This window comes from Gorilla gorilla, chromosome 4, assembly GCF_029281585.2.
Source record: "Gorilla gorilla gorilla isolate KB3781 chromosome 4, NHGRI_mGorGor1-v2.1_pri, whole genome shotgun sequence".
In the NCBI taxonomy this organism is placed as follows: domain Eukaryota; kingdom Metazoa; phylum Chordata; class Mammalia; order Primates; family Hominidae; genus Gorilla; species Gorilla gorilla.
In genome coordinates, this window is record NC_073228.2 from 17,226,703 (window position 1) to 17,238,919 (window position 12,217).

At 55.8% G+C, this 12,217-nt stretch overlaps 1 protein-coding gene across 4 annotated transcripts in view; it reads right to left on the reverse strand.

Annotated features, from left to right (window-relative positions):
* Positions 1 to 549: 549 nt before the first annotated feature.
* Positions 550 to 12,217, reverse strand: part of RAB37 (RAB37, member RAS oncogene family) — a 71,868-nt gene continuing 60,200 nt past the window's right edge. Inside the window, exons 1-9 of one of the 4 annotated variants that reach the window (XM_063706116.1) lie at positions 10,780 to 11,086; positions 7,026 to 7,136; positions 5,606 to 5,647; positions 4,704 to 4,770; positions 4,559 to 4,611; positions 3,521 to 3,586; positions 2,952 to 3,008; positions 2,797 to 2,873; positions 550 to 2,580 (exon numbers count right to left, since the gene is read on the reverse strand). In XM_063706116.1, coding sequence (XP_063562186.1) covers positions 2,475 to 2,580; positions 2,797 to 2,873; positions 2,952 to 3,008; positions 3,521 to 3,586; positions 4,559 to 4,611; positions 4,704 to 4,770; positions 5,606 to 5,647; positions 7,026 to 7,136; positions 10,780 to 10,800 — 600 coding nt within the window. In that variant the 5' untranslated portion in view covers positions 10,801 to 11,086 and the 3' untranslated portion in view covers positions 550 to 2,474. Of the gene's footprint in view, positions 2,581 to 2,796; positions 2,874 to 2,951; positions 3,009 to 3,520; positions 3,587 to 4,558; positions 4,612 to 4,703; positions 4,771 to 5,605; positions 5,648 to 7,025; positions 7,137 to 10,531; positions 10,682 to 10,779; positions 11,087 to 12,217 lie in introns of those variants that run through there. The other 3 variants (XM_055389024.2, XM_055389026.2, XM_055389025.2) reach the window with 3 other exon arrangements.

A 12,217-nucleotide genomic window follows, 5' to 3' on the forward strand; every position in this document is an offset into this window, starting at 1 on the left:
ACGGAGGGCCTCCTCGGACCCTACAGAGTTGTTTGAATAACATTTTTCCGTTTGTGGGAACCCTAACCCTAATCCACTTTGTGTTGTCCCAGGACTCGCATAGAGGAGTGCAGGTTCTGATCCCTGCTGGGAAGGTGAGGGCTCCGCGGAGAGCCTGGGACCTCGAGGGGCAGCCCACTGAAGACAGGCCACCTAGGGCAATGGCATGGGCTTTGGCAGCAGCGTTTGGCTAGGGAGGTGGGGTGGGGAGAGGCAGGACAGACTCAGGTAATCAACCTCTGGGTACACGCCACAGGGAAAGGAGCCTTGGTTTTTTTTTTTTTTTTTTTTTTTCCCAACAGAAAAATGATTAGGACTGTAAAGCCTTCTAGCTCCCTCTTGCCAAAGACAGGCTGGTCACAGAGGCGGGAGACAGTCTGTTAAGCGGGGAGCTGACCATCTGAGGACAGACACTGAGGAAGGAGGATGGAATGATTTTGGCAGTGAATGACAATTCCTTCAACAAGACCCCCCTCCCACACTCACTTCAAAGAAACAGTGGACAGGATGTGCTTTCCAAAATACTGCAGTTTAATTCTGAAAAACTCAAATGCAAAAGGCCCAGAGCTGTCTACGGGATTGGATCTCCTGCAACCTGCCTTGGGCCCCAGAAGAGACTGGCAATGTCAGCCTCCTCCCTGCTCTGCCTGAGAGAGGCCACGGAGAACTTCCTTATCGGGCCCAAACTGGAGCCGCTGACTGCTCAGAGCAAGATTTCTGCCTTGAAAGCAAATGCAGTAGCCTCAGAAATGTGCAGCGCATACTTCTTCCTCCCCCTCTCCCCCTCCAGTCCGGCAGAGCTGCAGTAAAGATGCCTGCAGGTCATGACCTCATGTTTCCTGTCCACTTCCCATGGCAGGGATCAGAGCTTTGGGAGATATGTGACCAAGGAGGACACATGAACTTTCTACCCCTCTCTCTACCCCAGACATACCCACATGACCTTGTTTTACTCATATTGCATTGGTTTAACTCGGAAATGGGTGACCTCCCACCACCTAACCTGACTCAGTAGGAGGGGAGGTAAAGCAGTTTAGGCCCTGGTATCTGTTTGAGAAGTTAAAGGAAAGGGCATGGGTGGTCAGGGAGGAGGCAGAGCTTGGGGTCAAAGGGATACATGTCAGGGGATGTTTGCTTAATCTTGTCTCCCACCAGCTCCAGGAGCCAGGGATTTCTCTTTTTTTTTTCACAACACATTCCAAACCTAGGAAAGGGATTTCTCGTTATCTGGCTCTTAACCCAGGAGAGCTAAACACTTCAGCTGCTTGAAGAAATCGCCTGTGGAGCTGCATGCCTGCCAAAGGATTGGGATAAGACACATCTAGCCTGGGCATGGTGCCTTCTGCCTGTAATCCCAGTACTTTGGGAGGCCGAGGCCGGCAGGTTGCTTGAGCTCAGGAATTCAAGACCAGCCTGGGCAACATGGCGAAACCCTGTGTCTACAAAAAATACAAAAATTAGCCAGGTGTGATGGTACACACCTATAGTCCCAGCTACTTGGGGGGCTGAGGTGGGAGGATCGCTTGAGCCCCAGGGAGTGGAGGTTGTAGTGAGCGGAGATTGCACTACTGCACCCCAGCCTGGGCGACAGAATGAGACTCCATCTCAAAAAAATAAAAACAAAACTCTCTTCCTAGTTCTGACCTGAGGTTTTTAGGTGCACAGGCAGGAAGGTAGCTAAGCCAGGGATTCAGTGGGGGAGGGGCTCCCCCAGGATCTGAAGTCCAGAGAACAGGAGCCTGGAACCAATATTTCCAGGTGCCCCAACGTGCTTGTGTGCTGGAGAAAAGGGGCATGCCTCCAGGGGGGTGTTAGTAAGGCCAGAGATAGCCAGCTAGACCCTACTCTCTGCCCCTTGTCCTCCCCCTCCCATCTCCGTATCTCTTATCTTCCCTGAGGCTTTGGTCTTCCTCACAGCACAAGGGCCCACTTATTTGGGAGATGGGGCGAAGATAAGCTCCTGGAGAGCGGGAGACAGTGAAGGCTAGGGTCACCTGAGCCTCTGTCCAGCTGAACTGAGGGTGCGATGGAGTCATTACCTGCCCTCACCCCCAAAGTGCATCTGTGTTCCCTGGGGCTGAGCTGGAGCAACACCACCTTTGTTATGCTTAGGAGGGAGGGCCAGCCCCCCAAGTCCTAGAAAGCAAAAGGGCCACTAGCTCCCAGCCTCGGTTTTTTGGGGATCCAGGTGCCTTTTTTGGTATTAAATTATGTACTATTAAAATAAAAGCTAAGTGTTTTACCCTCCCTGTGGATGCGGGGAGACCGCAGGAACTCAAGTAGGAGTTGGAGTATAGCTCCCTGCTAGGAAGGGGCTGTGCAGTGAGTCCTCCATCTTTCTCCCCATTGGCTCAGCCGCTTGGAATAAGACAGGCCTGGGAGGGGGAAGGCTGCATCCTGTGTGCCTCCAGAGCCTCCTTTCTGCCCCCTGGGATTCACATGAAGGAGCAGCAGCTGGAGCGCTTCTTCTGGGACTCTACATAGTCTCGGATCTGGAAGCTGGGCTCATCCGCCTGATGCCCGGCCCGGTATTTCAGTTCCCTTGAAGAAGAGACAATGGACTGGGCTGGGCTGGGCTGGGGTGAGGAGCTGAGCCGCCCCCTCGTCTCTCCCAGTGGCCCAGTGCTCCCAGAGCAAATGGACCTCAGCCTGCAGAATGCAGGTGTGTCCAGGGGCTGGGCCAGGGGCCGGGCCCTACTGGATTCCTGCAGTGTGCCGCCCTGCCCCGCACACTTCCCTTCCCTGCCCAGCTCTCACTTGGCGATGGCCAGAAAGGCTAACTCCACATTCATGCCAGTCTTGGCGCTGGTCTCCAGGAAGGGAACACCGTACTCCTGCCCGGGAGAGAGTGTCCTCAGGGCCAGCCTCGGGTTGCCCCCACCCTTCACCCTGTCCCACAGACAGTCACTTACCCTGGCCAAGGTCTCTCCGTCTTCGGAACGGATCACTCTTTCGCTGCTCATATCCGCCTGTCAAGCCCAAATGGGTCACTCTGGGGAAGGAGGCCTCCGCCCCAGTGGGCCCATATTTTGCCCCAGAAGCAGGCGTTGCCTGCCCTCTGCTGGTGGCCCAAGGAACTGCAGGCAGGTGTGATTGGCCTGGGGCCGGGGTTTCTGCCCAGTGTAGCTCCCAGCTCTGGGATCTCACCTTTGGTAAAGGGTGTGGTGACCCAGTCTTGGAATAGGACAGCAGTTGGGGCTAACCCTTTGCACTCTTAGCCCCTGACCTGTGACCCTGTTCACTCTGCTCTAACGGGGGCTGAGAACTGGGCACCCCTTGATTTCTCAGGCAACAACTTGGACTTTCCCTGGAAGGGGCAGATGGGATGGGCAGAAGCCTCCAGATATGTCTGACCCCTGAGCTGGAGGCTGCAGAGTCCTTTTCAGGAAGGATGCCTAGATAACTGTTCTTGGGTGGTTATGGGGCTGGCTAGGGCTGAGGAAGTGCAGGGCTGGGCTGACCCTGCCCCGGAGCCACTCACCTTGTTGCCTAGCAGCATGATCACCACGTCCCTCTGGGCATACTCATGAATCTCAGTGAGCCAGGCCTGTGGGAGAGGGCGTGCTGAGACTGGCATTCTCTTCCTCCTGCTGCCCCTTTCTTCTTCTGCTCCGTTTGACTATCCTCAGCTACTCACTACCTTGAACACGATACCCTGTGCGTTCTCTCATCTGTACCTTTGTTCTGGCCCATCCAGGCCTGGATGGCCTTCCTTGGTGGCTCAACCCACAATGGCCCCACCCTCGCCATTTTATGCTGTGCAACTATCAGTTCTATGGAAGATCCAGATGCATGGAGGCCTTATCTCACAAATCAGTTGGCTGTCACCAGTGATTTCTTGGAGTGTCCTGTTAAAGATTCTAAGACCACATAAGGGTTTCAGTGATCAAAAGTACTGTGATTGATTAGTGATGTCTGCCATGAGCATGGGGTTGGAGGTAGGAGTATGAGTGCCATGGATTTTCCTTCCTTTTTCTATATAAACGTTTTATTCTCCTAGTTTGCTTATCAGCAAACTGTCCTTGAGGTCAGGGGATTCATGAAACCTATACAATGTCGTGAACAAAATTGGTGCTTGAATTTATCAAATTTTTGTCTCTATAATAGTTTGGTTGTGAGGATACAGCCACTCACTCTGTCTGACTGAGTCACTTTCTTGCAACTTGCCCTGGATGTATGTGTGGACTTTTCTGGTTGTGTTTTTCCCTTGGTCTCTGTGGATAATTATCCAGGGTGGAGCGGGGGCTGTTCTGAACACTTTGTCACGAAACACACTCGTGAATCACAGTGAGGGCTATGCAGGTGGCACAGGGTCACAACAGCCTGCTTGGCCTTCATGCCCACATGGCCACCAAATACAAAGCAGCAGATATGACTTCTGAGTCACAAGTAGGTGTTTTTCAGAAGGCAGGAGGACTCCACGCTCCACCCCCTTTCCACAGGGCAGGAAGCAACCCCAGCCTGCATAGACCTTGCCTTGGCTGCTTATGGGTGGGAGTCAGGGGAAGGGAGGACCTACCCTGATGTTGTCGAAAGAAGATTTGTTGGTGATGTCATACAGCAGAAGCAAGGCTGGAGGGGAGAGGATCACAGAGGGGACTTAGGCAGCAGCACGGATGCTACCAAGGGGCTGGGGTAGGGGTTGGAGGGTGCGAGGGACTTACCCTGAGCATCTCTGTAATAAGCATGGGTGACACTTCGGAACCGTTCCTGCCCAGCGGTGTCCCAGATCTGGGAAGGGATGGGATGGAGAAATGGTCAGAAGGAGGCAGGTGCAAGGAATGTGCTGGGTGGAGCAGGCCTGCTTTGTGGTATGAGATATCTGTGGGAAGGTGGGGCTGTTTTCTTCTTTAGGTTCTCATGAGCCCCTGAGCATCCAATGATCTGGACAGTAGCAGTTACTGATTTCTCAAGCTCGTTCAAAATCATCTCCTCAGCCGAGCGCGGTGGCTCACACCTGTAATCCCAGCACTTTGGGAGGCCGAGGCGGGCGGATCACGAGGTCAGGAGATCCAGACCATCCTGGCTAACACAGTGAAACCCCGTCTCTACTAAAAATACAAAAAATTAGCCAGGTGTGGTGGCATGCACCTGTAGTCCCAGCTACTCAGGAGGCTGAGGCAGGAGAATCTCTTAAACCTGGGAGGCGGAGCTTGCAGTGAGCCGAGATTGTGCCACTGCACTCCAGCCTGGGTGACAGAGCGAGACTCCATCTCAAAAAAAAAAAAAAAAAGAAAAGAAAAAAAAAAGAATCTTCTCCTCTCCCCTAGCTCAGGGGTTGGGGATGTCCAATCTCCTAAGAGCAGATAAAGCCCAGGCAACTGGGGAGGAGATGGATGGAGGCTAAGCTTGTCTGAAGGCATTTGGAGCTACTGTTCATAGATGAGAGGGTGTCTGGGAACTGCTTTTTCTGCAGACGTCAAATAAACAAAAGCCATTTCCTCCCGTGGGCCCCACAGGAAATTGCCCCAGGCAGAGGGCAGGGCTGCAGGCCTCCTGTGGTTCAGGGTGAGAAGGAAGGGCAGGTCCTCCATCCTCCCTCCCCAACTCCAGCCTCTGGTCTCACCTGCAGCTTCACTCTCACGCCATCCACAGTCACCACCTTGTTCTGAAAGAGAAAAAGGCAGAGGATGGGAGGGCAGGAGTCATGTGGCTCCTCAGCTCTGCAGACGTCCTGTCTTGTTCCCTCTCCAGGCCTAGAGTGGGTGCAGTGAGCCCCAGAACCGTCTCCAGCCAGATCATACCATCAGGGCAGCAGGAACCCCATCCCCAGACACCTCCACTGTGGAGTCGTCTCTTCTGAGGACTGTAACTGCCTTCTCACAACAGCAGGGCAAGAGGAGCCTGAGAAACATCCTGGCTCTCTCCAGGGATCAGGCAGCCCAGGGCTGGAGGGCTGGTTGCTGCTGGAGGCCCTGCCCTTTCCCCACTTCGGTCTCCCTCTCCTGGAGCCTGGCCTTGGGACTGTGACCGAGCCCCTGGAGATGCGGTGTTTGCCTGCATCCTGGGGACCTGAGGCTACATCTGCAGCAGTACCTTTTCTTTAGCTGCCCACTAATTCTCTAGTGAAGGAAGTGTTCGCTTTCTGCCTGCTTGAAGCTGTAGAGCCCCACCTGCCAGGGTGAGACCTTTTCTCTATTGAACACTTCAGGTGTGCAGCGTCTAGCATCCCTGACGCAGATTTGTAAGATGGAGTCGTCAAGGTGAGAGGGAGGGTCCCTGGTGAGCTGCTGTCTCCCAACATGGCCAGCCCAGCTCTTTTTTTTTTTTTTTTTTTTGAGACGGAGTCTCACTTTGTCGCCCAGGCTGGAGTGCAGTGGCGCGATCTCAGCTCACTGCAACCTCCACCACCCGGATTCGAGCGATTCTCCTGCCTCAGCCTCCCGAGTAGCTGGGACTGCAGGAGCATGCCACTACACCTGGCTAATTTTTGTATTTTTAGTAGAGACGGGGTTTCACCATGTTGGCCAGGCTGGTCTCGAACTCCTGACCTTGTGATCTGCCCGCTTCTGCCTCCTAAAGTGCTGGGAATACAGGCAAGAGCCACCATGCCCGGCCCAAGCCCAGCTCTTAAACCCAGTGCAGGGCTGTGCTTTCTGGGAACTCCAGAAAGACTGATTGACCTTTGAGGCCTTTCCAAAGGGGCCCAGGTAGGAGGGCAATGAGCAGGGGCTCTGTGGGCCAAGATATTCAGCTTATGCTGTGCCTGCGGCTGCTCTGCTTGGGAGAAGTCCCCCAGGAATGGAGCTGGAATCGAAGACTCAGTCTCATTTTTTTGCATCCTATAGTTGGGCAAGGAGCCAACCTTGCCCAGTCTCCTTTGACCCGGCCACCTCTGTGGTCTTGGGGGAGCGGGTTGTGTGCCCTCCAGGCATGAGCCTCGGGAGTCCCTGGGAGCCAGGGTGAGCAAGGCGGGGGCAACACCCCCTATGCCTGAGCCACAGCCCTGGCTCTCTGTTGGAAGCAAGTGCCTGCAGCCACCTCACCCTGAAGTCTATGCCGACGGTGGCTATGAAGGTTCCGGACAGGAAGGCCCCGTCTTTGAATTGGATCAGGAAACACGTTTTGCCGACGCCCGTGTCTCCCAGAAGCATCACCTAGGGGGTAGGGGCAGAGGCAGTTAATGGGGAGTCAGGGGCAGCTTCTGGGATTCCAGGAGAGAGACACATGGAGAGGATCAGAGAAGAGGGGGCTGGCACGAATGCTGACCGCACCAAGGGCCACCTGCTTCCAGGAAGCCTGCTGCCACCTTCACCCTGTCTCTCCTCTCCACGCTCCTTGGCTCAGCCTCCTAGGCTCTCCCTCTGACCCTCCTGTCCCCATTCAAGTTCCTAGAGGCTGGAGTTGAGACCTCACCATGAACAGTTCCCCAAGTGTGCTCCGTGGCCCCAGAGAACCACCACATTTGCACAATCTAGACAGTGGCCACATTTGCCCATAGCCACACCATGCAGAGATTCCGTCCCTCTGTGTACTTGTGTCATCCATCGTCCGCTCGTGAGTACACGCATGGGCTGGGCTATACTGACAGGAAAGGGAAGTGTCAATATATTGGACAAGGATTCCCACCCAAGGGAGTCTATCAGAATCTGCTGGGGGTGGGGCATGGTCATTTGCATACTCTATAATGAATATTGTTTGGGTTTTTTTTTGGGGTCACAACATTTATTTGAAAGTTTCTTTCTTTCTTTCTTTCTTTTTTTTGAGACGGAGTTTTGCTCTTGTTGCCCAGGCTGGAGTGCAATGGCGAGATCTTGGCTCACCACAACCTCCACCTCCCAGGTTTAAATGATTCTCCTGCCTCAGCCTCCTGAGTAGCTGGGATTGCAGGCGTGCGCCACCTCGCCTGGCTAATTTTGTATTTTTAGTAGAGACGGGGTTTCTCCATGTTGGCCAGGCTGGTCTTGAACTCCCGACCTCAGGTGATCCGCCCGCCTCAGCCTCCCAAAGTGCTGGGATTACGGGCGTGAGCCACCGCGCCTGACTGGAAGTTTCTAATGACATTTTATGTTTATTAAAAGGTTGCATGAGGCCGGGTGCAGTGGCTCATGTGTGTAATCCTAGCATTTTGGGTGCCCAAGGTGGACGGATCACCTGAGGTTGGGAGTTTGAGACCAGCCTGACCAACATAGTGAAACCCCATCTCTACTAAAAATACAAAAAACTAGCCAGGAGTGGTGGCACACACCTGTAGTCCCGGTTACTTGGGAGGCTGAGACAGGAGAATAGCTTGAACCCAGGAGGTAGAGGTTGCAGTGAGCTGAGATTGCATCACTGAACTCCAGCCTCGGTGACAGAGCGACACTCTGTCTCAAAAAAAAAAAAAAAAAAAGGTTGCATGAATTAGGGAAGGTTGAAATTTATACTAAAGTGGGGAGATGTGTAGTTGGGAGTTCTTTCAGCAGAAACCTCCCACATGGGACATGTGGCTGCAGATCGGCATCCCGGGGTTGCTGTGGGTAGTGCGGGCAGGAGTACCAAGGAGGTAACCTATGGAGGGGGCGTGGCCCTCTCCTTTACTGTCTGGCTCTGCTCTGCTCATCTTCCCCAGGGACACGCAGGAATGGTGGAGAGGAGCACTTTGTCCCACTGTTCTCCAATCTTGGATAACAGGGGTCTAGATCCAATGCTGGAATTTCCCAGCTGCTGGTTAGGTGGCTTAATGGGTTAAGCAGGGACTAGGTTTGAATTATTTTTGAGGCTCTGAAATTGACAGTGGAGCCCAAAGGCATTCCTGTTGTGGGCATGGGGTACTGGGATTAGTTAACTCTGGTGGAGAGGCAGGGGTGGCTGAGCAGAAGGGGTATGAAGGATGGGTCTTGATTTGTAAATGGCCTACTGTGTGACTTTAGGAAGATTCCTTAACCTTTCTGTGGCATGGTTTCCATAGTGGGTAGAAGGAGGAGGGATAATTTCTTTGAGGTATTTCTAGAGTCTGTTAATGGCTAGGGCCCATCATCGTGGTGAATCACCTAAGACCCAGGGAAGAGTGGCCCAGGGTGGGAACTGTCTGCCTGTGGGCCACATCACCCCTAGTCTGGTCCAAGGAGCTCCTGCCAGGCTTTCTCAGAGGGTCCTGGACTCACTCCCCTGGGGCAGGCCCGGGGAGGCTGGGGACCAACTCTCCTGCCAATGCCGCTTGGCCAGGGAACAGATGAAGGGGTGGGGGATAGGAGCTCTCTGGAGCCTGCACTCCTCCCTGGCTCCTGGGTCCCAGCCCCAGAGCAGGAAAGAGGGAGGGAGGGCCAGTCTTTGTGTACTTTACAGATCACAGCTGCCTTGAGCAAACGATGCCAGCTACCCACCCAGCTCGGTGATTCCACCAAACACAAACAGCTGCCTAGCCTGGCCACCTCCTAGGCAAACAACCCAGCTGGTTTGCAGGGCAACAAGGTCAGGCAGTCCCCCTCAGCCTGGGGCCTGGCCAACGGCAGCTCCTCCTCTCCGAGGGTGCAGGGGCCCATTTCCTGCCACAAGCCCACACAGGACGCCTATCTCAACGGCTCTGGGCGGATGACTTGCAGGGTGGCTTCCCCCGAAACACTGGGGTGGAGACTGAGGCTCCCAGCAAGGGTGAGCCCTGGTGTCGGGGAGGAAACCGAGGCCCAGAGAGAGGCAGGTCTCCTTCAAGGCCATGCAGCGGAATCCAGGACAGCCCTCACTCCATCCCCAACCCTGCAGAGGAAGAGTGGAAGCTCTAGGCTTCCTCAGCAGTTCTTTCAGTTTCTGGTACCCGCTCACTCCAAGGACACAGATGGAAGGCGACAGACCAGTCCACTGCTGTCCCTACCTGTTTCCATACAGGACACCCCTGTAGAGGGAGCAAGCCCCAGAGAGCAGCCCTGGAGCTCTCTCAAGTGCGGGATGCCAAAGACCAACCACTGAAATCTTTCTCAGGTTCGAAAAATTCCCAAGTGACCTGCAGGCCGGCTGGCAACATCCTTCTGGGAGGAGCGGCTTCCGACTGCAGGGAGGAAGGTGGGAGGCAGTGCCTCCAGCGGGTGGAATGGGAGGGGAGCAGCTGGGGGACATCAGGCCTTAAACCTGGATGTCAGATCTCAACTGAGAGCTTAGCTCGGAAAATGGCATTAACGCCAGTTCCTCTGCCAGCAGGGGACGTCCTCTCCGAGTCTCCGTTCGGTCCCCATCTCCCAGCCCTTCCCAGCCTGAGCCCCGAGAGTTGCGCGCTTAACCCTCACCAAGAAGCATGGGCTCCCGGGGGCTCATATTTGCCAGAGTGTGGCAGAAGAGAACTGAGTTGGGGCCGGCGGGGGGATCGCTCAGTTTTTGCGATCTTCCGCGACCCGCCCCCACCGAGCCAGCAGAGACACCTAGAGCTTGGGACGGCCCCAGGGGCTGTGTCCTGACCCTCTCTCCCTCCCTCCTCTGGGAGACCCAGCTGCCTGGGGGAAGGGCTGAGTCCAACCCAGACGCAGCCAGGAAGGGGCTAGCGCCGAGGAGGGCGGGGGTCTCACGGAAGAGGCCCACCCACCTTGCCCGTGAGGTCGTAGCTCGGACTGCAGGGCGGGGAGCGCTCGGGGGCCTCGCCATCCCGGGTGGCAGCGGCGCCTGGCGTGCCCGTCATGTCCCTGGACGAGAGGTGAGCAGTGCCGGCCCGCAGGCGAAGGAGAGCGCAGGAACGGCCCCGCCCCAGCCCCGCCCACTCCTCCCCTCCCTCGACCCGGACCCCTCAGGCTCCTCCCTCCGTCCCGTCGCCCCCTCGACGACACCGGCTCAGACCTTGCTGTTCCCTGAGGGCATGCAGAGCCGCAGGGTCTGCGTGAAGGGGCGGGCAGCCTCCCTGAGCAACACCGGCTCGGCTCCGTGCGCCCCGGGACCGGTCCCCTGTGGTAGCTTGCTTGCCCCTGGGGGAGCGGGCCGCGGGGACCCCGTCTGCTGCGGAAGAGTTCCCGTAGTCGCTGCGCACCGCGACAGCAGGCGGCGCCCGAGCCCCGGGCCGTGGGCTGTCCCCAGGTGGCGAGGCGGGGAGCTGGGGACCCCTGGGCTGCGCCTCCGCCGATGGCCCCGAGACACTTCCTCATCTGTTAAGTCACCCGGCCCGAGCTCATCTGAATATAGTTTTGTTTACCAACCCGTACTCGCCTTGCAGCACATGTACGCTGCGGTGTTTTGGGGCCTCTGCCTGGTGCGGGGACTTTGACCCTTTAGTATGGATCACCTCTCATTTCCCCCCGGCCTGTTGGTTGTGCCCAGAATGTCCCACCAGGGGAGAGCTTTCGCAAGAGGGCTGCGCAGCACACGTCTCCCAGTGGACCGCTCCTGAAGGCGGGGCCGGCCTTATTAACCCATGACACTCACCCTGGCCCCGAGGAGGAGCCAAATAAATTCATGAAGTCGTGGATCATTTTGAGCAGAGCTGCCAGGATATCCCAGGCACCGGCAGCTCCTGGTGACAGAGAGTGGGGAATGCAGCTGGGGTTGCCGGTAGCAGAGCTCAGGGGCTCTGTGGCCTGGGCCGACCTTTCAATTACCCCCATCTCCACATTCTATAAGCAGCTTCAAGTTACCAAGGAACAGGGCGGGTGCATTACAGCGGGACTGTTTGAGGGATGTGTAGGGAGGGGAGAGCTGGAGAGGGGTACCTGCACTTTTTTTTTTTTTTTTTTTCAGACAGAGTCTCACTCTGTCGCCCAGCCTGGAGTGCAGTGGTGCGATCTCGCCTCACTGCAACCTTTGCTTCCCGGGTTCAAGCTATACTCCCGCCTCAGTCTCCCGGAGTAGCTGGGATTACAGGTGCGCGACATCAGGCCCGGCTATTTTTTCTTTTTGTATTTTTAGTAGAGACGGGGTTTTGCCATGTTGGCCAAGCTGGTCTCAAATTCCTGACCTCAGGCCATCCGCCCACCTCAGCCTCCCAAAGTGCTGGGATTACAGGCGTGAGCCACTGCGCCCGGCCTGCAATTCTTAACTTAGGTGTGGAGGTGAGGAGCAGGGGTAGACGTGGCTTATGGGCCACCATAGGCCTGTGGGGACTGACTTTGTACGCCAGCCTCCAGCCCTGTATTTTCTGACATCAGCTGGAGGTATTTTCTGTCAGCTGGGAGAAGCGCCCAGAGTGGGGACAGAGGTGATCTCCAGTAGAGTAAAGAGCTTGGGTTACCTCTTCTGGAGGTGAGCGTGCTATAACCTCAGCTGGGCATAGGGCGGGACTCAAACA